At 51.5% G+C, this 24,344-nt stretch overlaps 6 protein-coding genes across 11 annotated transcripts; 3 read left to right on the forward strand and 3 right to left on the reverse strand.

The window, feature by feature from the left end:
- Positions 1 to 919: 919 nt before the first annotated feature.
- LOC111152306 (apolipoprotein M) lies at positions 920 to 3,884 on the forward strand. 2 transcript variants are annotated; one of them, XM_022510784.1, is made up of 6 exons: positions 920 to 1,808; positions 2,228 to 2,382; positions 2,706 to 2,779; positions 2,878 to 2,976; positions 3,148 to 3,246; positions 3,676 to 3,822. In XM_022510784.1, the coding sequence occupies exons 1-6, from the start codon at positions 1,695 to 1,697 to the stop codon at positions 3,699 to 3,701; spliced, it is 567 nt and encodes a 188-aa protein (XP_022366492.1). In that variant the 5' UTR covers positions 920 to 1,694; the 3' UTR covers positions 3,702 to 3,822. The 2 variants fall into 2 exon arrangements, with proteins under 2 accessions (XP_022366492.1, XP_022366491.1); XM_022510783.1 differs by having other exon boundaries at positions 3,148 to 3,884.
- A 62-nt stretch (positions 3,885 to 3,946) lies between these two features.
- LOC111152305 (chromosome unknown C6orf47 homolog) lies at positions 3,947 to 6,398 on the reverse strand. The gene has a single exon (XM_022510782.1). The coding sequence runs from the start codon at positions 5,594 to 5,596 to the stop codon at positions 4,733 to 4,735; it is 864 nt and encodes a 287-aa protein (XP_022366490.1). The 5' UTR covers positions 5,597 to 6,398; the 3' UTR covers positions 3,947 to 4,732.
- Positions 6,399 to 7,733: 1,335 nt separating this feature from the next.
- LOC111152164 (G-patch domain and ankyrin repeats 1) lies at positions 7,734 to 10,942 on the reverse strand. Of its 4 annotated transcripts, XM_022510520.1 has the most exons (4): positions 10,717 to 10,942; positions 10,501 to 10,567; positions 8,903 to 10,140; positions 7,738 to 8,355 (listed from the first exon to the last, which is right to left on the reverse strand). In XM_022510520.1, the coding sequence occupies exons 3-4, from the start codon at positions 9,511 to 9,513 to the stop codon at positions 7,911 to 7,913; spliced, it is 1,056 nt and encodes a 351-aa protein (XP_022366228.1). In that variant the 5' UTR covers positions 9,514 to 10,140; positions 10,501 to 10,567; positions 10,717 to 10,942; the 3' UTR covers positions 7,738 to 7,910. The 4 variants fall into 4 exon arrangements, with proteins under 4 accessions (XP_022366230.1, XP_022366228.1, XP_022366229.1 ...); XM_022510522.1 differs by lacking the exon at positions 10,501 to 10,567 and having other exon boundaries at positions 7,734 to 8,355; positions 8,903 to 9,527; XM_022510521.1 differs by lacking the exon at positions 10,501 to 10,567.
- Positions 10,943 to 11,156: 214 nt separating this feature from the next.
- Positions 11,157 to 15,267, forward strand: LOC111152166 (casein kinase 2 beta). Of its 2 annotated transcripts, XM_022510525.1 has the most exons (7): positions 11,157 to 11,361; positions 11,976 to 12,058; positions 12,765 to 12,867; positions 13,418 to 13,533; positions 13,974 to 14,049; positions 14,198 to 14,387; positions 15,037 to 15,267. In XM_022510525.1, the coding sequence occupies exons 2-7, from the start codon at positions 11,987 to 11,989 to the stop codon at positions 15,125 to 15,127; spliced, it is 648 nt and encodes a 215-aa protein (XP_022366233.1). In that variant the 5' UTR covers positions 11,157 to 11,361; positions 11,976 to 11,986; the 3' UTR covers positions 15,128 to 15,267. The 2 variants fall into 2 exon arrangements, with proteins under 2 accessions (XP_022366233.1, XP_022366234.1); XM_022510526.1 differs by lacking the exon at positions 11,157 to 11,361 and having other exon boundaries at positions 12,765 to 12,818; positions 13,474 to 13,533.
- Positions 15,268 to 15,344: 77 nt separating this feature from the next.
- LOC111152165 (lymphocyte antigen 6 family member G5B) lies at positions 15,345 to 17,812 on the forward strand. The gene is made up of 3 exons (XM_022510524.1): positions 15,345 to 16,183; positions 16,324 to 16,452; positions 16,750 to 17,812. The coding sequence occupies exons 1-3, from the start codon at positions 16,060 to 16,062 to the stop codon at positions 17,160 to 17,162; spliced, it is 666 nt and encodes a 221-aa protein (XP_022366232.1). The 5' UTR covers positions 15,345 to 16,059; the 3' UTR covers positions 17,163 to 17,812.
- A 2,708-nt stretch (positions 17,813 to 20,520) lies between these two features.
- Positions 20,521 to 23,281, reverse strand: LOC111152421 (lymphocyte antigen 6 family member G5C). The gene is made up of 4 exons (XM_022510933.1): positions 23,154 to 23,281; positions 22,615 to 22,664; positions 21,931 to 22,080; positions 20,521 to 20,686 (listed from the first exon to the last, which is right to left on the reverse strand). The coding sequence occupies exons 1-4, from the start codon at positions 23,279 to 23,281 to the stop codon at positions 20,523 to 20,525; spliced, it is 492 nt and encodes a 163-aa protein (XP_022366641.1). The 3' UTR covers positions 20,521 to 20,522.
- Positions 23,282 to 24,344: the final 1,063 nt, after the last annotated feature.

Genomic DNA, 24,344 nt, shown 5'->3' on the forward strand with positions numbered 1-24,344 from the left:
GACCGAAAGCCAAGACTTCGATTCTGGGATATTGAAGGGGCCGTCGAAGGGCTGGCGCAGGCTGCAGTGGATGGGCAGACTTGGCAGTCGGCACCCCACCCCCGCCCTCGGGCATGGCCCCTGGCCCCGCAGCGCTTCGATTTAGACACGCCGCGTTGCTGCTGCCGGCCTGGCTGCCTCGGGTGTCCACAGCCTTTCTGGAATTGGTAGTTTCTACCCAGGTCCCAGTACCGTTTCAGTTAAGAGTTCTAATAAACACCTGTTCAGCGAGCACTTGGTGTGTGCCAGCCAATTTGCTCAGGATTTTTCGTATTGTCCCATGTAAAAGCCTTTCAACGCCTGAGATAGTTACTACAACTTACAGGGGAGCACACTTAGGTGAATGTAAGTGGCAGACCTGACAAGTCCAGGCTTACCAGACCGTAGGTCAAGCACTTCTACTTTACTGCCCCAATAAATTGTTGTATTATATTTGCTTCTTACTATAAAAAGTGGCAAACATTACCTCCAAATGTTATAATGGGCTCTCATATACCCGTCACCCAGTTGATTCTTTTCAACTAAATCGCAAGCCCACAGCAAGCCTCAACTCTTAGAAATTTTTTGGCATTGTGTGGCTTATACATAACCTGTTGAGGAAGCCCCATCTTTTATGGCATTAATTGATCCACCCACTTGGCACTATCCAATGAGTGCCTCTTGACAATTCTTTCCGTACTATTAGTTGAGAACCTATAGCCCATCAGAAACTGTAATAGGTGCCTTTACAAACATTAATTATAGCGAATATTTATTTTGGAATTAACCATGTGCAGGCCTTTGCTAAGGGCTTTACATGCATCATCTCTTTTAATCCTATGAGACTGATGATTTGGTCATCTTACAAGTGAAAAAAAAAAAAAAAAAACAGGCATAGAGATTAAGAAAATTGTCCAAGATCTAACAAATAGTGGAGTTAGGGTTTGCACCCATTCTGTCTAACACCAATATCTATCCTCTTAACCCTTATGTGACGTAGCCTCTTCTTCTAGTAATAAATGTTGCATGAAGGAGCTCGCATCAGTGAACTTTTCTCAGGGGTGTACATACTGTTCCCCTAATTACAAACTTCAGAGAGAAGGCCTCCCATCCACCAGGTCCCAGCACCTGGTTCATACCTGTTCTAAATAACTTACCAGGCTGTGTACTGCAATGATTTGTTTCGTTTACACAGCTAGTATTTTTTTTTTCTGCTCTCAAGGCCAGGAACTATGTCATTCATTTTTATGTCTCTAGGGCTTAGCTGGGCAAACAGCTGGGACTCATAACAGTTTGCTAGTGAATGAATGAAAGAATCAGTTCACCTCTCTTCAGTGCTATACAACAGAACAAATATCCAGCTCAGATACTGGCTGAAAGACCACAGGCTTCTACCTAGAGGACTCAGCTCTCATAATTCCTGAGACACCCTGGACATGCCAGGGTATATTATGGAGTGTGATGGCATCTAGAAGAGGGGGAGGAAGGCCCAACACTGTGGGTAATCCAGACTTGGGCTGGAAAACAAGGTTGAAGTTACTCATTAGCAGGTGAAAGGGTCAAGGGTCAAGGCAAGGGGGCTGGAAGCAGAGTGGACTGAATAACTAGCAGGGGGAGAGAGAGCAGTTAAGGCACTGGCCACTTCACGAACAGCACCAGCTCCCTCCTGCCTGAAGATGTTCCACCAAATATGGGCAGCTCTGCTCTACCTCTGTGGTATTCTCCTTAACTCCATCTACCAGTGCCCTGAGTACAGTCAACTGACAACGCAGGGAGTGGATGGGAAAGAGGTATGGACTGAGAATGGGGGAAGCCGATGGTGGGGGCTCTGAGGGACTTGGGTGGGTTGCCTAGGATGACCAGAACCACACTGGGAAAGGAAGGGAGAAAGGGTGTATCACAATAACGAATGTGAGAACAAGTTAAAAAAAAAAAAAAAATATATATATATATATATATATATATATATTTATTTATTAGTACCATGGCCATCAATGTGGAGACATGGTAGAATTGGGAGGTGGGTGGTTACTCAGGGGCCACAAAGGAAAAGTCATTTAATGACTTCCTGTCATAACCCAGCACCTCGTTGGGAAAAAGCAGCTGCCACTCCACTGCTAAGTCCTGCCGTCTTAAGAGTGATGATGAAGAGGTTGAATGGGCCCTGTAGTGGGGACCCACCCTCTACTGATCCCCTCGTTCTCTGCAGTTCCCAGAACCACACCTGGGCAGGTGGTACTTTATCGCAGGGGCAGCTCCCACCAAGGAGGAGTTGATGACTTTTGACGCTGTGGACAACATTGTCTTCAACATGGCTACAGGCTCTGCCCCCACGAAGCTCCAGCTTCGCGCTACCATCCGCATGTGAGTGGTGAGGAGTCAGAGGCACCAGGAGTAGCAGTCTCTGCCCAGAAAATGAGGGCCCACACACAAAGAGCTAGGTTCTTTGGGATAGCCACTATTTTTGGGATAGCCACTAGGTTCTTTGGGATAGCCACTATTTTAAGAGAACTCAAAAGTTCTCTTAGTTTCCCTCTGAAGAGAGATGGGCCTAACCAACTGTCCCTTGGTAGCCTGAAACCCAAGGGGACCCAGACTTCAAAGAGAAATAAGATGGAATAAACAGAGGCTGGTACTGTGTGGCTGGGGTGTCACTCAGTCTTTCGTCCTTGCCACCACTTCTGCAGGAAAAATGGACTCTGTGTGCCCCGGAAATGGATCTACCACCTGACTGAGGAGAGCACAGATCTTAGAACTGAAGGTTGGTTCTCTCCAGCCCTCACCCTCCCCAAGTCCCCTGGGCTTGCTTGTTTTTGCCTCTCTGTCCTCACACTCTCCACCAAACCCCCGCCCCAACAGGCCGCCCTGACATGAAGACCAAGCTCTTCTCCAGCTCATGCCCTGGTGGAATCATGCTGAAAGAGTCAGGCCAGGGTTACCAGCGCTTTCTCCTCTACAGTGAGTGGGGATGCCAGGCAGGAAGGGTTGGAGAGAAACAACGGGAGGGCAGGAGAGCCTCTCACTCTGGGCCCTATGATATCATCCCAGGAGGGGCTAGGTGCCGTCCTTACCAGGGAGGTATTGAGAATCTGGGACTTTGATGGGCCTGGCCCTGCCCTGCTCTTCCAGGTCGCTCACCACACCCTCCTGAGAAGTGTGTGAAGGAATTCCAGTCCCTGACCTCCTGCCTGGACTTCAGGACCTTCTTACAGACTCCCAGGAATCAAGGTGAGGGGGTAAAGTCCCACAGAAGAGGACTAGGACTCACCAAGTCTTCTGCAGGTGCCGGATGAAAGGGACTCAAGTGATGTCACTGGAGGACATGGTCAAAGGCTGACATCATTAGAGTGGCTGTACTGACACATCCATTTGTGTCATAGGCTGTGATGGCACCAGAAGGATGTGGCCAAGAGCTGTGGTGTTGGTGTCACCTGAGGGAGCCAGGATGGGCTCTGGGCTACTCAAAAGAGAGGTTTCTTGAGTTTCCGGTGGATAAAAGGGGCAGGGGGAGAGACACATAGGGGAAAGGGCTTCAGGGACCCCTTCTTTGATGCGGGGAAAAGCAGGAATGCATTCTCCTCCACCCCATTACCACCAACCTTTTCTCCCTGGAGTTCTTTCCTTTCCATCCTCTTCTTTTCTCCCTCCTCCCACCAGAGGCCTGCGAGCTGTCCAGTAACTGACCTGTGGCTTCATCTGTGCCCCAGATCGATATGGTGGGAGCTGCAATTGTGCTGTGGGGAGGAGAAACTGGAGACTCCCAGCTCCCTTTCAAGAGTAATAAAGATGATTTTTCAATCCTCATCTCATTTTGGGCTTGTCTCCAGAAAGCAATCCCCCCCATCTCCATTTCAGTACTCCCCCTGGACCTTCTACCACCTAAACCCCCAGCTGGCCGGCATCAGGAAGGACACTAAGTGATGGTAACTCTCTTTGTAGTGGTATATTTAGGATTTGGTGTGATTACAGTTGTTTATTGCTGAGTGTGCAAACCCCTAACCTGAGAGAACTCTAAGCTCCAGTGCTTCCCCATACTGCCTGTCTGAGCTGCCAACCCCTCTGAATTGGCCCTCCTACCAATACTGCCTGCACCATCCCCACCTTCCCCTGGCTCCTGGGACCACCCAGATCCTTCCTGCAGGCCCCTGTCACTGTTGGCTCTTATCCACACCCCTTAATCCACCCACCTCACAGTCCCATTCTTCCTTAGGTGGCTCAGATCCTAGGATCCAAGGGCTCCCTTCGGTCTCCAACCACCCTCTAACCCTAGTTAGAAGCCTGTCTGTCCTGTCTCTGGTCTCTTCCACCCCTGGGTAATTTTGAAAGGTAAAGAGGACTCTTTAGTCTTTATTGTTCACCACCACACTTATTTTTTTCTTTTAAAAAGTAAAGGTGGAAAGAAAAAACTGGAAGTGGGAGAAATGTAAAAGCAAAAAGTAACAACAGCTGGTGAATTCAAGGACAATATCCCCATTGTCCATAAACAGATATCCTAAACAGCTCTACTCTCTCTTGTGTATGAAGGGGGGCCACGCCCTCACCCTCTGGGGTTTCTTCCCCATCCCTGAGGTCCCTGTGCTTACAATCTGGGTCATGGCCCCCACTTTCCTCCTACAGGCCACACTATCTTCACTCTTGCTCCCACCCCACTCAGGATGGGGGTACTAGGCCACACCTCATCTTGCAGTCACAGCCCCTTTCCTGGGTGTCCTCTCTATTCCTCACCCTCCCTCTCCAATTTCTCGCCATCCAAGTCAGTGGCCTCCTCCTCTCCACTGGGCTCCCGGAGGCTGACAGCCAGCACCAGGGCCTGAAGGAGACCAAAGAGGCAGGCAAAGTGCAGGGGGTGAGCAGTAAGTAGGCTCAACACAGCATGGAGCCCATGCAGGGCAGCCAGAAAGGACAGCAGCCCATGCAGCCAGAGGCCCAGCGGTCCACGCAGGCCCAATGCATCCAAAGCTGCCCTCAGAGGCCGCGAGCACAGCCCCAGCAGGGCTGAGGCCAGCAGCTCCAGCAGGTGGAGAGTCAGGTTGGTTGAGATCTGCAGACACTCCTCTGGGCCCCCCAGGTACTGCAAGGGAGCTCCTGCTCCCCCACCTGGATCCCCCCGCAGCCAGCCCAGCAGCTTCTGACGCCGTCCTGGCTTCTCCACTGGGGCTTCTGGCCCAGGGGGGCTTAGTACCCCTTCAGGGGACACTCCAGGTCTGGTGCCACTTGAGCCCACAGGATCCTGGCCCTGTTTGAGAACAGTCCCTCCAGTCCCCAGTCTCCCAGACTCTTGAGTGTTAGAGACAGTCTTGTCCCACTTGAAAGAATCCATTTTGTTGCTTCGCAGTTGCTCATCTCGGACCTCCCTACTTGCTTCTGAAGCAGCCTCAGAGCTCCTCCGTGATCCTGGGTCCTTGGTCTTGAGAGGCCCCACATCTCCCATGGTTTCTGGGGCACTATCCCAGTCACTCCCTGAATTCTCAGAGGAGCTGTCCACTCCTCTGAGTTCTGGGGCAGGCAAGTCGGGCTTCGTTGGTTTCCGGCGGCCCCAAGGGCGAGGTAGCCAACCACTAAGCCGTCGCAGGAACATGGTTGGGATGTGTAGTGAGCCCCCAAATTCTGGGGCTGCTTCCTGGAATTGCTTCTATTCTGTTTGGAACTCAGCCCTCAAGTTTGGGGGCTGAGTGTCTCCTCAGAAGCCAGAGTCTGTTCAAGCTCAGAACAACTGCTGTTTCCTGAGTCCTACTCTGAATTCACAAGTGGCTCCCCACTTCTCTGGATGTCCTGAGGCCTCAAGTGTGGCAAGTGGCTTGTTCCTTTTCAGTTCTGAGGTAAAGTGGGGAGGCACATCCAAATTCATTCACCACCACCCCAAAACACAAGATTCAGGCCAAGAATCCCCAGGACCTGACAAGGCCTGGGTCACCCCCACGGTGTCCTCCCTGGGTTTCTGGGTTTCCTTTCCTACAGGCAGCACCCCAAGTTTCACTCACCAAGGCCACGCCCCAAGGTGCCCCAGAAACTGGGGAGGCGGTGCTCCATCCAAGAAGGAAGGAAGGTGGCCCTGGGTCTCAGGTGCTCCCAATCTGGAGAGTCCTGAACTGCTGACCTAAGGGAGCTCAAGCAGGCAGTCTCTTACTGGGGGTTAGGAGAGAGGTGTTCAGCAAACTCCTGCCAGCAGCGTTCTTTTCTCGATTTAGAGAGCTAGGAATCCTACAAAGTGGCCCGACCGGTCCCCGAGCACGCAGGTGAGACGCGGTCTCCGCAAGGTCAGGCCAGAGATGTCCTGGGAGATTCTCGTCGCGAGGCCAAGCGCGGGCCTGCCTGGGGACCCAGGCGTCCGGGCTCTGCGCGCTGCGACTCTTCCCGGGCCCGGCGTTGGGGCCGCGGCCTCAGTAGGCTGCCCGGAGCCGCAGAGCCCGGAAGCAGCTGCACCGGGGCGGGAGGGACAGACGGGGGCGGAGCCCGCCGTTCGCGGGGCGGACCCTACGGATCCACCGTCCCCCCGCGCCCCCGCGCGGGTAGTAGCGCCACTCCGCTGGGCGCCAGCTGAGGTCTAGCAGGGTCAGGGCAGCAGTATAAACCTAACAATCTCTCTCCGTCGCCCATACGTCCCTGGGTCGCCAGTGCTTCCCTAAACAACTCCGCTCCCTTTAGCCTCCTGCTCTTTGGCTCTTCCCTGCACCCTCCACCCCCAACTCCTCCTTTTCATGTCCAAGACTTCATGAAAGGCTTTTCCGGAAAAGGACTCTGCTTCCTTAGGACTTGTGTAGATCTTTCCTGTCCCTCCATGCAGATTTTACTTCCTGGGTCTGACAACAGTGAGCTCTCCTTAGGCTCAGCACCTGGTATGAGCAGCAGAAGGGAAGGGGAGACAAGTGTTGACAAACAGAACATGCTTCCTGCCCTCAGGCGTTTTCAGGTTGTAAAATGAAGAACCCTGACTTAAAGTTTACATTTGGGAGGCCAAATGTACACTGGGAGGTTCGGGCTCTAGTTCCGCTAACATCATCCTAGAAGCCAGATATCCTTAGGCCCTTCCAGCCCATTGGCCTCTTCCTATAAGACCCTATCTACTCTCATCACTTCCATGAGCTTTCCCAGGCTTCCTCTATCACCATGCATTGTATATTTGATCACATAGCTGCCTCCTCCTCTAGCTGTGAGCAATTAGAAAGTTGGGAATATATCTTACTCCTCTTCTTAAGATATAGTATTTGATCTTGTTTAAAATTGAGTAATTGAAGGGCCCCTGGGTGGCTCAGTGGGTTAAACCTCTGCCTTCAGTTCAGATCATGATCTCAGGATCCTGGGATCAAGCCCCACAACAGGCTCTCTGCTCAGCAGGGAGCCTGCTTCCCCCTCTCTCTGTCTGCCTTTCTGCCTACTTGTGATCTGTCTCTCTCTGTTAAATAAATAAATGAAACATTTTAAAATCATTAATTGAAAAAATAAAATAAAATAAAAACAGTGATTGAATTGGCTGAAGTCAGGAGATGCTTCCTGGGGTAGGCGAGACTGGCATACAGCTTGGGCAATTCCTGGTTCAGAAGACTGAAAGAATAGGTGGGGCATTCCAGGCAGGGGCTAGGGCCTGGAAATTAACCAGACTGGCAGGTAGGTGACCCGATCATGCCACCAGGAAGGGCTGCCCCTTCTGGCTCAAGTGCATGTGGCTCCCAGACTTTGGCTTTCCCACAATAGCTTCCAGAAAAGTGAATAAACACAAAAGAGGAAGAAGTTTGATTTATTTTCAGCTCTCGGCTCCTCTCTTCCAAAGGCAGAGCCCATCGACTAAAATCTGAGGATCTGGGACCTGGAGACCTCAGGAAATAAAAGCTAAAGTACCTAGGTCCAGGTTCAGACTTTAGCAACAGACCAGGATCAGACCTTACTTACCAAGGTCAGAACTCAAGGTTCATATATGTCCTCAGATCCCGCTCCCAGGCCCTGTCCTTCTCCTCCTGCCTTCTCTTCTCCCTCCGGGTCAGTGTGGTCACCCGAGGGGCTCTCTCCCTCCCAGCCACGGCCCGAGTATCTCGAGCCAGGAAGTGTGTGACTCGGGGTTGGGGCACTGATCTGTAGCCTAATCCTTCCTGGTCCCTCTTGAGGACAGTTGGGATGGGGTTGGTGCGGCCCTCACCCCGGGGTCCCAGCCCCATTCCAGGCTCCCAGCCACCCCTCAGCAGCAACTTGAAGCCTGGGCTGGAGGCAGAAACCCCAATGGGCAGGTTGGGGGACCTGAGATCACGGGGCAGTGACAGCAGGTGAGCAGTGGATGTGTAATGGTTAGAGTCTTGAAAGTGGGCATCACAGGTCTCACAGTACCGGAGGGAGGGGGACTGGGACCTGCAGAGGAAAAAAAGAGAAAGAGTTCAGGGCAGGGAAAGAGTTGAGGCCTCAGAGTCGGGTGGCAAGGTGGGAAGTCCTTCCAGTCTTTCTGCTAAAAAACAAGTTGCCTTCCAACCCACTTAGCAGTGAGGGACCCAGAGGGGAACAGCTGAAGAAGAAATGGCAACCAGGCCTCACAAGCTCTTGGGCAAAGCATAATAATGGCTACAATTAATATATATACACAGTGCTTACTATGTGGTAAGCATCATTCTAGCACTTTACGTATACTGACCCATTAAATCCTAACAGGTGCTCTTATCACCTGCATTTCTCAGATAACGAAAATGAGGCACATTAAAATTAGGTTCTTGCCCAAGTAAGTAGAATTAGGATTTAAACCCAGAGAGCTCATATTTATTTTCACTCTATTACACTGCCTTATCAACCTATACTGGGGGATCAGGAAGATAAACTTCAGCTCTGTTCTAGAGCCTCTGGTGTGGAGTTGCTAGGAAGGGCAGAACACACTGAAAGATGGGCATGGGCTAAGGCTTCCCCTCACCCGTTCTCTGTACTCCTCGTCTCTCCATGGCTCTCTCTGACCATGTGCGCCACCTCAGGGAAACCTGCTTCTTCGGCCAGCTGAGCAGCATCCTTGCCACCCAGCTCACAGACGCCAACCCAGGCAGCTCCACGGCCCAGGAGATAACGCACAGCAGCCCCCTGGCCTGCTCGAGCAGCACACATCAGGGGGGTCCACCAGAAGGCATCCCGAGCATTGATATTGCCCCCGGCTCCCCCTTCCTCACGGGGATCCAACAGCCTTCTTAGTTCTGCCAGGTCTCCCTCCTGAGCTGCCCTCAGTATCCACTGGGTCATCTTGTCCTCTGCCTCAAGGGATCTCCTTTGTCCATGTCCTCCTGAGGCTCCTGCAGCAGCTTCCCTCATCATTCTTCTCTTCTTCCTCTTTCTCTTACTGGTAGGTTCAGGCTGAGATACCTGAGATTCAGGGACACTGCTCTCATCTGCAATCAGGGCCTCATAAAAAGCCCTGGCTGCAGTCCCATCCAAGGTGGGCTCCAGCTCTTCAGGCTGTGACTGCTGCTGCCCGTCTTTCCAGAGGTCACTGGGGTTGGTGGCTGGAGTGAAGCTGATGAGGGAGGGCCTGGACATGGCTTTTGGGAGAACTGAGAAGATGAGACTAGATAAAGGGAGTATGAGACAAGCAAGCCAATCCCTTGGTGGCTCTGCACTGACCAGAGCCACCCCCCAGAGACCTGCTGGGATGAGAAATAGCCTTAAAGTAAAAAAACCCTCTCACTCCCTAAGTGACCTCACAACCTAGGACCATAGGTCATGTGGAGAAACAGGGAACCCTATAATAACAGCCCATACGGTTTAGTAAAGGTTATTTTAACAAAGAAGATTCAATGAGGTTGCCCAGAGGTTGCATTCTGCCCCCATCCCCGTCCTCACCAATAATAAAAACAGCTTCTCTCTGAAACTTGACCACCAGATAAGATGTACTATTAAGAAAACAATCAGCCAAAAAAGAAAGAAAGAAAGAAAGAAAGAAAAGGAAAAAAGAAAACAATCAGCCTAGCCCTTTAAATCTTCCTTGATCCTATGTCCGAGTCTCATCTTCCCAAATAAAAACAGGCTTTAACACAGAAATAAGAGAGAGAGCAGGGGGAGAAGCTCCAGTCTCTGTGACTTCGTAGTCTCCGTAGGGCGAAACGGCGCCACTCTAAGCAAAGGAGCTGACGATCAAATAGCCATGACCCGAACACGCACGTGTGACTAGGAAAAAACACATACACACACACAAAAAAAAACATAACTTGAGGGCTCAGACATGTGCAAAGCGCTAGGTTTGCAAAGCTAGGTTCAGCTTCCCCACCCGGGACCCTTCCAATAGCATCCGCTCAAAATGCCACGTGCCCAGGTAGCGCGAGGACAGAGGCTCCGGCGGTTGGGGTCCTACTTTAACATAACGCCCCCACAATGCCCTTCGCCTCCCCGAACGTGGCCCCCGCTCCGGGCTCATTTTTTGGAGCTGCGAAACCACTCTGTGAGTTAAGAAGGCTCTGAGGAGGCGGAACGAAACCTGTGGAATGCCCCCGAAGCCGTGAAATGAAATAACGTCACGCTGCCCCTCACCATTATTCTGACCAGGGTTCGAAGGTCACACTTAGTGGCCGCAGCAGAGGAAACCCCAATTCAAGCCCTAAGAGGAAATGGAGAAGTGCAAGGGGACGAGCAGCAGAATGGCTGGCGCCACCACAGGTGAGCGCACGGGGCCGTCCCGGTTTTCACACCGCTCACCTCAGCCCAGCCCACCCTTCCCACGTCCCTCAGCAAGGCGCCCGGCCTCACCTCCCGCCTGAGGAGACCAGACCCCGGGGTAAAACTGGGGCCCCGACGGGGCCTTCAGTGGCGGGCCTGACTTGGGCGAGAGGCTCGACAGGCAATGAGGACACGGTGGGTTGGCCGGGGATGAGGTCAGTACCCTGGGCTTCAGGCGAGCGCCTAAAGCCGACCCTCGCTGCGTGAGGGTACGTACAGGAAACCGGCCCGCCAGCCTCGTTCCTTTCCCCGCCCCCTCTCGGCCCCTCAGCCGCGGAATCCTACAACTATATTTCCCATACTCCCTGACCAAGAACGGGGTACTGCGCTTCCGCTTCCGGTGGCATCTCGCTTCGCCCCGCCCCCCGAGCGTCCTACTCCTGGGCCTCGCGACGCCAGGGTCGTTCTTGAGTCATCCTGGGATTCGTAGTTCGCCTTTCTCTCGTTTCGCCAGTTTCTCTTTACTAGGGACTTCATTTCCCGGCGTTCACTGCGGCGCCCGACCCTTGGCGTTTGCGCGTTGCCCTTTCCCCACCCTCCCCAATTTCCCCTCCCCCCCCCCCCCCACCCCACTTCGGCTACCGCGGTCGGGTCTGTGGCCTGCGTTGTAGCCCTCGCGTTCCTTGGAAGCGGCAACTCCCCTCCCCCGCCCTGTTCCCGGTCCCCGTCCAGCCGGTGAGTCTGAAGTCGTAGCCGCGGCGAGTTCCCTGTCTTTAGGCGCGGCACATGGGGTCTCCGTGAGTTGATGTGGGGGTGGGGAAGGAAGACCCGGTCCGGCACTGGGGGAGGGAGGGATGGCCTGAGGGGCGGAGGCGGGTTGTGGGGACTCCTGTGAACGGGACCTCACGGCGACCCCCAGGCCGTGAGAGAAAAAGGGGCCCAGCTTTTCTTGGAAAGGATAAACTTCGGAACCTTTGGGAAAGGCGCAGGGGACATGCAGAGACCTGTGGGGTAGGGATCTCGAGCCCACGGCCTTGCCCGAGTTGACATGAAGAGAGGGAGCAGGTCTTCCGCAGCGTTAGGGATATGGGTAGGACTGATGGTTAATACCTGTCCAAAGTGGTGGGACTCGAAGAGTGGTGGGACTCCAGAGAATCTGTAATTTCAGAAAAGGGGCTGAGGTGTGAATAACAGAAACTGGAGAGGGGTGCTCCAGAGTCTAGGATCCTTTAAGGAAAGGTGGCCCCAAATTCTTTCATTGTTGGAGAGCAAAGTGTGGGAAGAGGGAGGATACCAGAGGCAGGGTGGGCGAGCTTGGGCATTACTTAGACCCTTTTTTTCCCCCGCAGCTGACGTGAAGATGAGCAGCTCAGAGGAGGTGTCCTGGATTTCCTGGTTCTGTGGGCTTCGTGGCAATGAATTTTTCTGTGAAGTGAGTTCTCCTCGGTCTCCCGGGCATCTCCACACAAAGTTTGGCTATGTATTTTCCCACATATTTAGTTTCCATACACTTCTCTTACAGGCTGCCATGGAAACTTTTTCCTGTCAAGGAAAAGTCCGTTCAGTAGCCCCTTTCACTAACTTGTGAAGTGGCAAGACTGTCCAAGTCCCAAGCCTGTTATCTTCCAGCAATGTAACATTATACAAGTCAACTTTATTATTATTATTATTAGATTGCTACTGGTAGTCCATATTTTGGGAGTCTGTTAGAATTAAAATGCTGTTTGTGAAAATGTTTTGTAATGTGCAAAGTTGTGTGCTGATAATACAAAGGATTGTAACTGCCCACAGGACCCAAGCTGTTCAGTCTCCACTTTCCTTGGAAATCTGGTTTTCCCTAAGGAGAGGACAAATTAGATTTGTAGAGATGTGGGGCAGGAGTAGGAACCGGGATTTTGAAAGGAATGTTTCTTTAAAGAGGAGATTGTTATAGCTGTTTTTAAAAAAGTAAAAGCTTTTATGGAAAGGCAGTATATGTGAACTGGGGAGAGAGACTCAAGTACTTCTGCTAAGTTGGAATTGGGTTATGAGGGGAAACAGAAGCAGTTGTGTTGAGAATAAGCCACCAGTTAGAGCGATGTGCCCAGGTCAAAGCTGAGGATTCTACTATGAGTTTCTTGATTTCCACATCCTGACAGGTGGATGAGGACTACATCCAGGACAAATTCAATCTCACTGGACTCAATGAGCAGGTGCCTCACTATCGACAAGCTCTAGACATGATCTTGGACCTGGAGCCTGGTGAGGCACCTTCGGGGTTGTTTTGTGTGTGTATGGGTTTTTGTTTCTGTTTTTGTTTTCATATTCTTATTTATTTGCTTCTTGAATTTACAAATTTTCTTTTGGTTCTCCGACTCCTTTTAACCAAAGTCCTGTCCTTCATTTTGGTCCCCCATCTGACTTTTGCCTGGTTTTGTGACTTACACCACCTGTTCCCACACTCTGATCCTGTAATTTGGCTCTATCCCCTGATGCTAGTTTCCCCATGGGTCTCATTTCCTGTTTCTTTGTTTTGCCTCTTACCTTTTAGTCTAGAGTGCCATCTTTTGCATTGATATTTTTCATTTATTTGTTGAGAGTCGGGAGGGAAAGAAGAGAGAAAAGGCTAAAGAAGTGTAGAGAGAAGGCAGAGTTTTCTTGGGTTCGTGGAGTTTCTGGGTCAAATGCCCAGGTGATGGGTGGTGCAGAGATGAGTGCCAGGCAACCTGTAGCCAACAGTCCCTGGAGGTGGGTGGGACATCTAAGAAAGCTGTAAGACAAGTGGTTTCAATTGGCTGGGGCCATGTTTCAGATGAAGAGCTGGAAGACAACCCCAACCAGAGCGACCTGATTGAGCAGGCAGCCGAGATGCTTTATGGATTGATCCACGCCCGCTATATCCTCACCAACCGTGGCATCGCCCAGATGGTGAGGCCTCTCTGCTCCCACTTGACTCCTCTGAGGCAGTAAGGGAAACAGAGGTTCCTGCAGCGAGGAGTCACGTGTTTTCAACCTTGTCAAGGAATGTAGCTGAGATGAGGGGAAGAACCCCAGATACAGGGACTAGGAATTAAATCCTAATTGGGGTTGTGCTGACTGAGGTGTTTACAGGGAGGGAGACGTGACCTTGGACAGGAAGTTGTTGCAGTCTGCCTTTTCCTCAGGGAACAAACAGAGAATGGCTCTGATGGTCTGTAACCTGCCTAACCTCCAGAGGAAGCAGGAGAGGGCCCTTTTGGGCCAGCTTGAAGGGGTCTCTGGACAGAAAGCCAGGAGTGGAGGACAGAGCAATGTGGATTGGGCTGACGAAGGGATTGCCTCTTCTGTTCATACCTACCCACCAACCCCTTTCATTTTATTCGCCTCAGTTGGAAAAGTACCAGCAGGGAGACTTTGGCTACTGTCCCCGTGTGTACTGTGAGAACCAGCCAATGCTTCCCATCGGTGAGTGTTGGAGAAGGGAAAGGAGGCCACATCAAATGGCCGGTACTCCTGGGAAGGAGTTGGGGCTCAGCAAGTCTGGGCCTGAGTCTGGGAGGGAGGTGGGGCAGGCTTGGGGGTGCCCGGCCTGCTGAGTCTGGCTGTCTCCCAGGCCTTTCGGACATCCCAGGTGAGGCCATGGTGAAGCTCTACTGCCCCAAGTGCATGGACGTGTACACACCCAAGTCATCGAGGCACCATCACACGGACGGCGCCTACTTCGGCACCGGTTTCCCTCACATGCTCTTCATGGTGCACCCCGAGTACCGGCCCAAGCGGCCCGCCAACCAGTTTGTGCCCAGGTGGGGAGCAGGGATAGAATCAACCAGGGTCAAAGGAAAGGTTCGGGATTCCCTAGAGAGAAGGGAAGACAGGGCATGGTCCTTTCTTGAGGTTTGCCTTTCTCAGAGCACATAATCTTGAGAAAGGTATTTGCCTCTCTGTGCCTCGGTTCCCTTATCCGTGAAATGGGGATGATGATAGTACTTGACCGATAAGGTATATTTAAATAGTTGCTTTGAAAAACATTTGGCACCTGAAGTACCATTTAAATGGTAGCTGTTCTTGTCATCATCTTGGGTGTTCAACTTTTTGCTAGGAAAAAGTGTGGTTTATTTTTCCGGAGCATCATGTTTATTGGGAAGAACAGTTTGGTATTATATTGAAACAAGTGCTGATCTGCGCACACACAAACATGCAATCACATACGTACGTGTGTGTGTGTGTGTGTGTGTGTGTGTGTGTGTGTGTGTGTTTACATGTAGCCTAGAATTTGAGTTTTAATGGCTGTTTACATTTCCCAGTATCCTGGAGGGAAGACATTTGGGAGCCACTGTCATTAAGCACTGAGCAGACCCATGGAGAAGCTAGGGTGGGGAGGTGGAAACAGGCTACTGGCAGGGCCAGGGTGGGGCTCACGCTGCTGCCTCTCTGACCTCTGCCCCGGCCCAGGCTCTACGGTTTCAAGATCCATCCAATGGCCTACCAACTGCAGCTCCAAGCCGCCAGCAACTTCAAGAGCCCAGTCAAGACGATTCGCTGATTCCCCATCCCACCTGACCCTCAGTCTTTGACACCTCCGATCCTTTGCTGCCACCCTTTCAGGATCCCTCTATGGTTTTTAGTTTAAATTAAAGGAGTCATTATTGTGGTGGGAATATGAAATAAAGTGGAAGAAAAGGCCATGAGCTGGTCTGCTGGTGCTTGGGGTTGGGGGACGGGAGGGTACTGCTGTGCCTGATTCCAGGAGCCCTCATGGCCCAGCCCACCCTCCTCAAGTTGAAAACCAGCACAGATTGGTGCCCAGTGGATTTGGGTAAGGTCTTTAGCAGCAGAGCAGAATTTCTAGTACTGAATGTGGAGATGTGCAAGGCCACAGCCCGAGGGGAAAATCAGATTTCAAAGTCTAGAGACATATTTGTTCTTTTTCAGCCACCTAAGGCTGTTTATTTATTTGTACCGTAAGTAGTATAACCAACAACAAAATCTTCCGGTTTTGATTTTACAGGGCAAGTGGTCCTGAAGTAAACAGAACTGTAAGGGGGTGGAGAGGGACAAGGTCCACAATTGGTGCAGAGTGGTGTCTGTGCGCCCCCTGCTGGGGGAGCTGAGATACGCTCTTCTCAGAAGCATGGGGACCCTGGGTGCCTGGCCAAAGTTTTTCCCAGCACAGTAGGGACTGTTCTGCAGTGGGAAGGACAGCATGTGGTACCAGAAACAGAAGCTGATCCGTGGACCCTTGAGGTGTGGGAATAGATCTTTTCAGGGCATGAGAACAATAGACAGCTGGATAAAGGCCCAGGTGTTGTCTGGGCCACTGCTCCCACGTTCAGGAACCCGACCTTGTGGGTGAGGACATGCCGTTCTCCAGCCAAGTTAATAACTTCCTCCCCCAGCTGAGGAATATAGCTCTGCGTCTACAGCTCCTGCTCAGACTGTCTACCAAAACCACCCTGCAGCTCAGGATCAAAGAGCATGGTCACAGGAAGGTGGGGTTTCAGGATACCCCTCAGGGACTGCCCTTCTCCCCAGAATTCCATCATGAAGGCGCACATGCTTGTAGGTGTGCTGGTCATGGTGGGCTTCACAGTGGGAAAAGGTAAGTGGGGCCCAGGGGCGAGGAGGGAGAAGTGATAGTCCTGGAATGTGGTGGGGCTGTAGCCCTGGTTCACGGGCTCCCTGTAAGCAGAACTTGGAATGAGCTGACACTCCCATCCCACCTGTCTTCTGCTTCCCCAGCTCCTGTTCCTGAAGTCCGGACCTGCCACCTCTGCCTCTTAGAAGACCCTTCTGCAGGGTGTATTTCAGGCTCAGAGAAGTGCACCATCAGCACGCCGTCACCGTGTATGGTGATCACCATCTATTATGGTGAGTCAAGCCCCAAGAAGGGGCTGCTGGTGGGATAGCCCATGGCCTGGTCCCCTTTCCTCTCAGATGAGGGCTGTTTAGGGCCTGGGGTGCAAGAGGAAGATAGCAGGATCCTGGAAGGAGGAGTCTAGGGTTCCGGGGAGGTCTGCTGAGCCAGTTTTTCCTTCCTTCAGAGGGAAGGAGTCTGGGATGGAAGTCGGGTCTGGGTGAGGCATGGGGAGAGTCTAGGGTAAGGATAACAGGTTTGGGGACTGGGAGGCAGTGGGGGTTACTAGCTAGCTGTTCCCTCTTCTCCAGAGACCAAGATTCGTTTCCTCATCCGAGGCTGTGGACAGTATAATTCTTACCGCTGCCAAGAAAAACGTAATACCTACTTCTCAGAATACTGGTACCAGGCCCAGTGCTGCCAGTATGATTACTGCAACTCCTGGTCTAGTCCCCAGCTCCACAGCTCCCTGCCTGATGCCCTGGCTGATCCCCCAGCTGGGGCCTGGGCCCTGCCCCTGTCCGAATCCCAGATCCAGTGGTTCTACCAGGCCCTGAACCTCTCACTGCCCCTCCGCAGCTTCCATGCTGGGAAGGAGCCCAAAGGCCTGGACCCCCTGGCCATCCTGCCCCTGAACCTGAACTTGTCCATTGCTGACCTACGTCACATATATTTGTTCCTCAACAGTTCAGGACTTTTGGTTCTTCCTTGGGCTAGGCCCTGATGGCTTAGGCTTCCTGGATTTCACTCCATTCCCCATCTTTTCTCTAACACCACAGCCCCCTGCGCTGCCCTCCTAGAACACCCATGTTCTCTGCTCTCTGACTTCTCTGACCTCCCTTCCACAGCAGGACTGTGGCTTTGGGATCTTTTCTTTCCCAGAAATTGGCAGTGCTGCCCCTCCTAGAAAATAATGAGTTCAGAATCTGCCCAGGCTGGCCTGGGGAAGGCACAGTGGCTTTCTCATCCCTTTCCTGTCACCGGAGCCTGTCATCCCCCCTCATCTTTCAAATCCTTTGTCAGTCTGGTCACCTGCCCCCGTTTAGATCTGGTTGTAGATCATATCCTGTGTCTATCTTGAGACCCAGACTGAACTTGCAACAGGAAGAATGAAGGGTAGACTTCCCTGCACACTTCCTGACTAGGCACTGTGTTGTCCCTGCCTCATTGCCTCCACCCCCACCCTTGCTCTGGTCGTCTGTTTCTCTCCTCTCTTGTTGCAGTCCCTGGCCTCCTCAGCCCCACTTGGCATCACTGAGGCCTGACACCCACTTCAGTAGATGCCAGAGGAGAGGAGAGGTGAGGGTCTGGCCTGCTCTGCTCCACATCTCCTGCTTGCTCTCCACAACCTCCACAATAAATGGACTGGGCTGAGTCTGTGTCACACTGTTTATGGGGTCAGGCTCAGGTATGAGCAAAAAGAAGGTTGATTGGGCATGGGGATCAAACCATCTACAGCCTGGTCCACTCTACTTGGCCTTTGTGGCTTCCTCATGGCTTGTCACCTAAAAGCCTATATCCATCCCACCTTCTGCTTAGCTAGAGATCTGTTCAGCTGTGAGGGTTATGATTTCTCAGCCTTTGACTTGCCTTATAGGGGTGTCTGGCTGGTTCAGTCAGTAGAGCATGCGCCTCTTGATCCTGGAGTTAAGTTTGAACCCCACATTGGATGTAGAGATTATTTAAAAATAAAATCTTTAATTTAAAAAGAGGTTACCCTAGAAACAAAACATAGAAAATTAAACTCTGGTCACATCAGGGTTTTCCTTCTAAGAGAGGTAGAAAAACCCTTGAACCAGGAAAACTCAGGAGCAAACCAGGGGGCCCAGGTCTATATCTCAGAGTTACCTGGTGCTAAGGGATCTGGGTTCTTGCCTGTTCCTTTTAGGATCCTGGCACTCAGGACCCCTCAGTAGGGAGCTACGTTGGGGCATGGGGGTGTTCAGAGATACATGGTTGGAGCTGCCATTGCTAGATATTTAATTTTAATACTCCATTTGAAAAACTACAAGCATACAGAAAGCAATAATGAATATTCACAACTTTTTCCATACGTGCAGTAAACACACTGCTCTGGGCTTGGTGTTAATGAGTACAGCTCATTCTGAATCTCATAAACCAGTGCTGGGGTTGTGAAACCTTTATCTGAAAAGTAGTACAGCTTTATGTTTGGGGTACCCAATCTCAGCTCCTCTGCCATTTGGATAAGTTTGTCCCTACCTTACTTTGGTCACCTGTCAAGGAGTGGCTAGTACCTCATAGGCTTGAAAGAATGCATGTAAGTGTGTGTACAGGTGAAAATGAGAGCCTCCAAAATAGACACATGCCCTAGGGACAAAGGTACGTACAGATTGTGGCATTCATGTGTGTATGTATTACTACTGCTTTTTAAAACGTTTAAGGGTTTTATTTGAGAGAACACAAGCAGGGGCACCTGGATGGCTCAGTGGCTTAAGCCTCTTGCCTTCAGCTCAGGTCATGATCTCAGGGTCCTGGGATTGAGCCCCACATCAGGCTCTCTGCTTAGCAAGGAGCCTGCTTACTCCTCTTTCTTGAGAGAACACAACAAGCAGGGAGGAGGGGGAGGGAGAAGCAGACCCCCAGCTAAGCAGGGAGCTTGATGCAGGGCCCAAAAGGCAGACACTTAACCAACTGAGCCACCAAGTGTGCCCCTGTTAATACTACTTTTTAAAGGAATCTCTATCCCCAATGTGGGGCTCTAACTCACACCCCAGAGATCAAAAGTGACACATTGTACCAACTAAGCCAACCAGGTGCCCCTCTGGCCTATTTTTAAACCTCTGGCAAAACATGCAGAAGCTTGCATACACCATAACTTGAGTTTTTGTAAACCACATACCTGTGTCACCAGTCCTCGAGTCAGTATAAAGGCCTTTATCAGCACCCAAGGCTGCCTTTGTGCACCCTCCCAGGCATGTCTCCCAACTCAGTGGTAGCCACTGTCCTGAGTTGTAGCTGCTTAGAGGAATTCTGTCTGCTTGATACACATGGCATCCTATGGCATATATTTTCACTTACACATTTTGTCCAAATGTTAACAGAGCTCCATGGTCCCTTTAATGGTCTGTGCTCTGGTAGGAAACACCGATATCAATATGTATTGTCAGGGAGCAGTTGGAGGTCCAAAAATAGGTCAAACCTTCTGTGTGCACCTGCCGTGGTCTGGGCCCACTTTTCTCCACACCTCTGATTTTGGTGTAAAAGTCTAGGTTTATACAGCTCTAGCAAGGCAAAGAGGAAGTCTCAGAGGCTGAGGAACGCGAGGCCCAAAATTCTGTAGTAACTTCACAGTCCTTGAAGAGGGAAGCTGAGCCTGGGATAAGGCCAGGACTCCACGAGACCTAGAAACTCTTCCACAGAAGGCTTCCCCCACCCCGCCCCAGGCCTGGGCCTCTCACAGCTCCACTCCACCAGCACCCTCTTCCCCCTGTGAACCTCCCTTCCGGTTCTCACACAGCTCTGGATTTGACCCCACTGCCAAGGATGCCCCTTGCCCTTTCAGCCATTCCTGCAGGAGCACTTCCAGTTCCTCTTCACCTTTTTGTGCCTAGAGGTGAATCTAAGATATGGAGTCTGGGCAGGAGCAGAGCTCAGCAGAGCTGGGAGCCCCTTACCCGCCCCCACAGGGGGGAAGTCAGGCAGGATCTCAGCCTCCCTCAGCCTCCACCATGACCAGAAGAGACAGACAGGCCATATAGTTTGCACACCAATTTATTTGGAACACCTGGAGACTTGAGGTGAGAGAGGCCTATAGTGAGAGAAGGGGCAAAGCCAGGCAAAGAAGCAGCTGAGAGGTGGGAGAAGAGAGGAGAAAAGTTGTCAGACCGTGAGGACTTAAAGACAAAACTCAGAGACTTCTGGAGAGGGAGCCCAGGGGAGGGACAGAGTGGGAATAGGAGTGTTGAGGGTGTCAACCAAGAGGAAGATAGGGCTGGGATCCTATTGAGGGAGGCCAGGAGGGCTGGTAGAAGGAACTGGAAGTTGTTCTGGCTGTGCCAGCCAGCTGGAAATCGGGAAGATGAAAGGCTGGCAGGATTTTATTCTAAAATTCTCTGCAGAAATTCTAAGGAATATAGAAGACTCTGTTCTGGGGGTTATTGCAGAACTCCCGGAAGCAGCATCGAGAAAATATCCAGAAGCCAAACACTGGAGAAGAGTGGGTATATGAACAATCACTCATCTGCTCCTTGCGGCGGCAGTCACTCACCATGATGTCAGAACCACTGTCTGGGGAAGGATGGCAGCAACCAGTGATACATAGATCCCAGGTCCCAGGCACACCCCCCAAACCCCTCCATCCCCTCACTCCATATGGACTTAGCATCACTGCCCCCACACCCTTCCCTGGATCCCCAAAAGGGAACAATTCCTGAAACTGGCCAGGGGCAGGGATGGCAGGGGGAGTTACCAGCTATGGATTCTGTGGAAGGTTGGTGGGAAAGAACCACTCAAAATATAGTAATGGTTGGAGGGGGCTGAGCTGGGTCTTGCTCCAGGGGAACCAGCACTTTGGCTGGGACCATATAAGAAAAAATTGGGAGAGGCATCTCTTTGATATGCTTGAGTACTCTGATATTGGACCATATCTATTTTTAAGAAGTATAATAAAAAGACTTGAATTTGAATTTGACAGTAATTTCGTGTAGTGGTTAAGAGCACCATTTCTGGAATCACCACAAACTGACTCAGCTTCTAGGAGACTTGGGCAAAGAATTGACTTTTCTGTGCCTCTGTTTCCTCATCTGTAAAATGGGGTGGGGTGTAGTAATAACAGTACGTATCTCAGAGGGTTGTGCTTGCACATAATATGTGTTTTCTGTTTTCAAAAGGGTAAGGGAGGGGCCCCCAGGTGAAGGGGGGGAGGGAGGAAAAGAAGGAAGGAAAGAAAAAGGGAGAGCAGAAAGAAAAGTGTGAAGGATTGTGTGGAAAAGCAGGCATGAGGAACGGAATATAGACAATTGTCAGCAAATTGAAAATGAGGTGAAGCTGTCCAGAGGGCCATTTGACATGACAGTTTGGCCTAACATTCAAACTGAGGAGGAATCCGAGCAAATCCTCTGGGAAGAGTGAAGTGGGAAGACAGCTAAGGCCCAAACTTTGGTGAACATGAACCTTAAGGGTCAAGGAGAATAAGGCAAGACCCAGGGAAAGAGACCAGGAAGAAGCAGTGGACGAGTGAGAGGTCTGCAGGAACTGTGGCTCACAGGCAGGGAGAAGGCAGTCTGAGGACAGACTGGGGGATTTGGTGATCACAGGGGTCCCCTACAAGGCTGGGTGCTGTAAGGAAGGCAGAATCCGGGCAATGGCAGGCTGAGGGAACAGGAGCATGGAAGTGGAGACCGAGAATGGCTCTGAAGGTAAGGAAAGAGACCAGGATGGGGAGCAGTGTCTAGAGGTTGCAGGAACCCAACATGGGGTGCAACTAAGAGATGCATTTCGGGAATGGGCTGAGCCGAAAACAAGCAGCTCACTGTTCTTTATGAGGAGGGTCATGCAGCTGCTGCCAGGCGGGGCGAGGCAGATGTCAGACCCCAAAAGGCATCCCAACTCCTTGGTCTCCAAGAGGCATCGATAGCAGCGCAGGTATTTGGGGAGCTGAACCGAATCAGGATCAAAATCACCTAGAACACAGAGAAACACTGACTCCAAACCTACCTCATTTCCTGGTTGGTCAACCCCCTCCCCACCACCCCATCTCAGAAAACCATAAGAACTCCATTTCTTGAAAACCATCTGGATTAATTCTCTATCAGAGGCCTTAAAGTCCTTGTTAAAATCTCCATTCTCTGCTCTTACACCTCCTGAAATAAGGAACTTATTAAGGAATTCATTCACTCGTTCAACACGTATTTGAGGGGCTAACGTGTGCCCAGCACTCGGCAAGTTTCTAAGTTCAAAGGATGGGCAGGGGCCCCTCATTCCAGCTTTGGGGAGTTCAGTGAGGACAGTTCTTCCTCTGGGACTTGGTTTTACAGTCCCCCACCACTATGGACTCACTTTTGAATATGCTTCCTTAAATCTGTAATGTTCAGAGGTGAACAGGAGACTGTATCATCACAGGATAGGAGGAGTCTGTTTTGTGTAGACAGACGTCAAGCAGCCCACCACCACATTCTCTGTTTGGTGGTCTTTTCACTCATATTAAACGCTGTCACCAAAGCCCTCCCCAACCACGAGGATATACAGCTCCCTCTTCCTCTGAACCCTGGCCCAGACCACATGTTAATGAATCCCCAGACCCATGAGGAGTGCACTAAGGAGCACTTAGTGTGAGGCAGATACTGAACAAATACTTTGAATCCTATTTCTACATAGGTGGTGTTTTGCAGCCAAGTGAGGAGATTATCAGGCTGGACTGAGGTTTGTTCTATTCTGGGGATCCTAGTTCTGTCATTTAGCACGTTCCAGGGACCCTCCTTATTTTGCACTGCCCCAGATTTAAACGGCATCCCTTCAGTGTCTCCATTCAGGTCACTGCTGTTTAGATGGCCCTGGGGTTAAAAACTAGAAATCTCCCTCAGAGTGAATATCAGTCTATTGCCAGTCCCTAGGCATTATTCCATTAAGCCAATCCATCCCACCTTTCATCCTGCCGGGTTTACCTGAGCATCCTGGACAGATGTACCCATACACCTGCTATCTGTGGGTTTCTCCACTCAGCACAGACCAGGAGACCCTTCTGACCCCTTAGAGCCACTTACCAAACACCAAGCTCATCATGACCAGCGCTGTTAAAAGGACCATGTGTAGGACTTGGGGGATGCTGTGGAGGCCCAGGGACCCCATACTCCAGCGACCTGCAGGGCCTGTCATAAGATGCATGACTGCCCACCAGCCTCCAGTTGGGGCTTATATTGGTGGAAGAGAAATTGGCCAAGAGGTAGGGAACACCCATTTGGGGTGGAAATCAGTGCCAGGATAGCCAGAGAGACAGAGTGTCCTCACCCATGACCCCACTAAGGCCTAATATTCTACCTTGGGGACAGGACCCTGGCAAGAGGAAATGAGAGGGAAACTTTCATATTTAATCTACAGAAGTTTATTCAAAGTAACAGATGTTGGGGATACAACATGGCACAAAATCCCTGCCCTCACAGTCTAGTGGGGGAGGCAACAAGGAATAATTGGGGGTGGGGAGGGAGACGAGTGCTTCCCAGGAGCGCCTGGGCAGTCAAAGGCACTGACCAAAGGATCAACAAGATCAGATTTCTCTTTGTAAAAGATTGCCAAGGTGAGGAAACCAGTTAGGAAGCTATTCCTGAGTCCAGTCACAAGATGGCGGTATGGTCTAGCAGAAGAGAGGCAGGAGATGGTATGACTGAATCTGACCAACGTTTAGGAGAAAGACTGGACAGATCTGGAGTTAGACTGAATACGGAAAGAGGAAAAGTGGGGGGATAAGCTTGCACAAGGAGGTGATTGGTGATTACCACTTTCCAAGATGGAGAAAAAGGGGAACGGTAAGAAATCCCAAAGCGAGGACATCTGGGTCCCCAGGGACCTATTCAGTCCAGTGGCCTCTGTGGGGGTTCCGGGTGGCCAGCACCTTTCCTTACGCCCCCCTTCCTCTGCCCGCCTAAGCTCAGCTGCAGGTCAGTGGTTCTGATCTCCGGCGCCCACGGGATCCGACGCCATACCCTCGCTCTCCGAGCTTGACTGCACCTCAGGGCTCCCAGGAGGATGCGGGGGCCGCCCCCAGCCCAAGTTCCGTTCTCAGCGGGGAACGGCTGGGAAGAAAACCTGGGAGAGCCGTGCCCGCGTTGGACCCAGACATTCACCCCTGACAACCAGAGGACTACGCGGCTTCCCCGAAAGGCGGCGCTGCCCGGCCACCAACCCTCCCAGGCCCGAGGCTACTCAGCAACCAATCAGCGGCGGTGGGCGT

The sequence above is a fragment of the Enhydra lutris genome, unplaced genomic scaffold, assembly GCF_002288905.1.
Source record: "Enhydra lutris kenyoni isolate GAN:26980312 unplaced genomic scaffold, ASM228890v2 scaffoldscaffold28, whole genome shotgun sequence".
Lineage (NCBI taxonomy): Eukaryota > Metazoa > Chordata > Mammalia > Carnivora > Mustelidae > Enhydra > Enhydra lutris.

What these genes read in the sequence shown, in the direction of transcription:
- LOC111152305 (XM_022510782.1), bottom strand. Translation starts at nt 5,596, where the DNA reads ATGTTCCTGCGACGGCTTAGTGGTTGGCTACCTCGCCCTTGGGGCCGC.
- LOC111152165 (XM_022510524.1), top strand. Translation starts at nt 16,060, where the DNA reads ATGGTCACAGGAAGGTGGGGTTTCAGGATACCCCTCAGGGACTGCCCT. An exon ending in GGGCTTCACAGTGGGAAAAG is followed by an intron (nt 16,184 to 16,323) that starts GTAAGTGGGGCC and finishes CTGCTTCCCCAG; the next exon opens with CTCCTGTTCCTGAAGTCCGG. An exon ending in GGTGATCACCATCTATTATG is followed by an intron (nt 16,453 to 16,749) that starts GTGAGTCAAGCC and finishes CCTCTTCTCCAG; the next exon opens with AGACCAAGATTCGTTTCCTC.
- LOC111152164 (XM_022510522.1), bottom strand. Translation starts at nt 9,513, where the DNA reads ATGTCCAGGCCCTCCCTCATCAGCTTCACTCCAGCCACCAACCCCAGT. An exon ending in ACGAGGAGTACAGAGAACGG is followed by an intron (nt 8,356 to 8,902) that starts GTGAGGGGAAGC and finishes TTTCCTCTGCAG; the next exon opens with GTCCCAGTCCCCCTCCCTCC.
- LOC111152166 (XM_022510525.1), top strand. Translation starts at nt 11,987, where the DNA reads ATGAGCAGCTCAGAGGAGGTGTCCTGGATTTCCTGGTTCTGTGGGCTT. An exon ending in CCAGCCAATGCTTCCCATCG is followed by an intron (nt 14,050 to 14,197) that starts GTGAGTGTTGGA and finishes GCTGTCTCCCAG; the next exon opens with GCCTTTCGGACATCCCAGGT. An exon ending in GCCAACCAGTTTGTGCCCAG is followed by an intron (nt 14,388 to 15,036) that starts GTGGGGAGCAGG and finishes GCCCCGGCCCAG; the next exon opens with GCTCTACGGTTTCAAGATCC.
- LOC111152306 (XM_022510783.1), top strand. Translation starts at nt 1,695, where the DNA reads ATGTTCCACCAAATATGGGCAGCTCTGCTCTACCTCTGTGGTATTCTC. An exon ending in AGGGAGTGGATGGGAAAGAG is followed by an intron (nt 1,809 to 2,227) that starts GTATGGACTGAG and finishes CGTTCTCTGCAG; the next exon opens with TTCCCAGAACCACACCTGGG. An exon ending in CACAGATCTTAGAACTGAAG is followed by an intron (nt 2,780 to 2,877) that starts GTTGGTTCTCTC and finishes CCGCCCCAACAG; the next exon opens with GCCGCCCTGACATGAAGACC.
- LOC111152421 (XM_022510933.1), bottom strand. Translation starts at nt 23,281, where the DNA reads ATGCATCTTATGACAGGCCCTGCAGGTCGCTGGAGTATGGGGTCCCTG. An exon ending in CGTGGTTGGGGAGGGCTTTG is followed by an intron (nt 22,081 to 22,614) that starts GTGACAGCGTTT and finishes TCTGTGTTCTAG; the next exon opens with GTGATTTTGATCCTGATTCG. An exon ending in GACCCTCCTCATAAAGAACA is followed by an intron (nt 20,687 to 21,930) that starts GTGAGCTGCTTG and finishes ATCCTTCCCCAG; the next exon opens with ACAGTGGTTCTGACATCATG.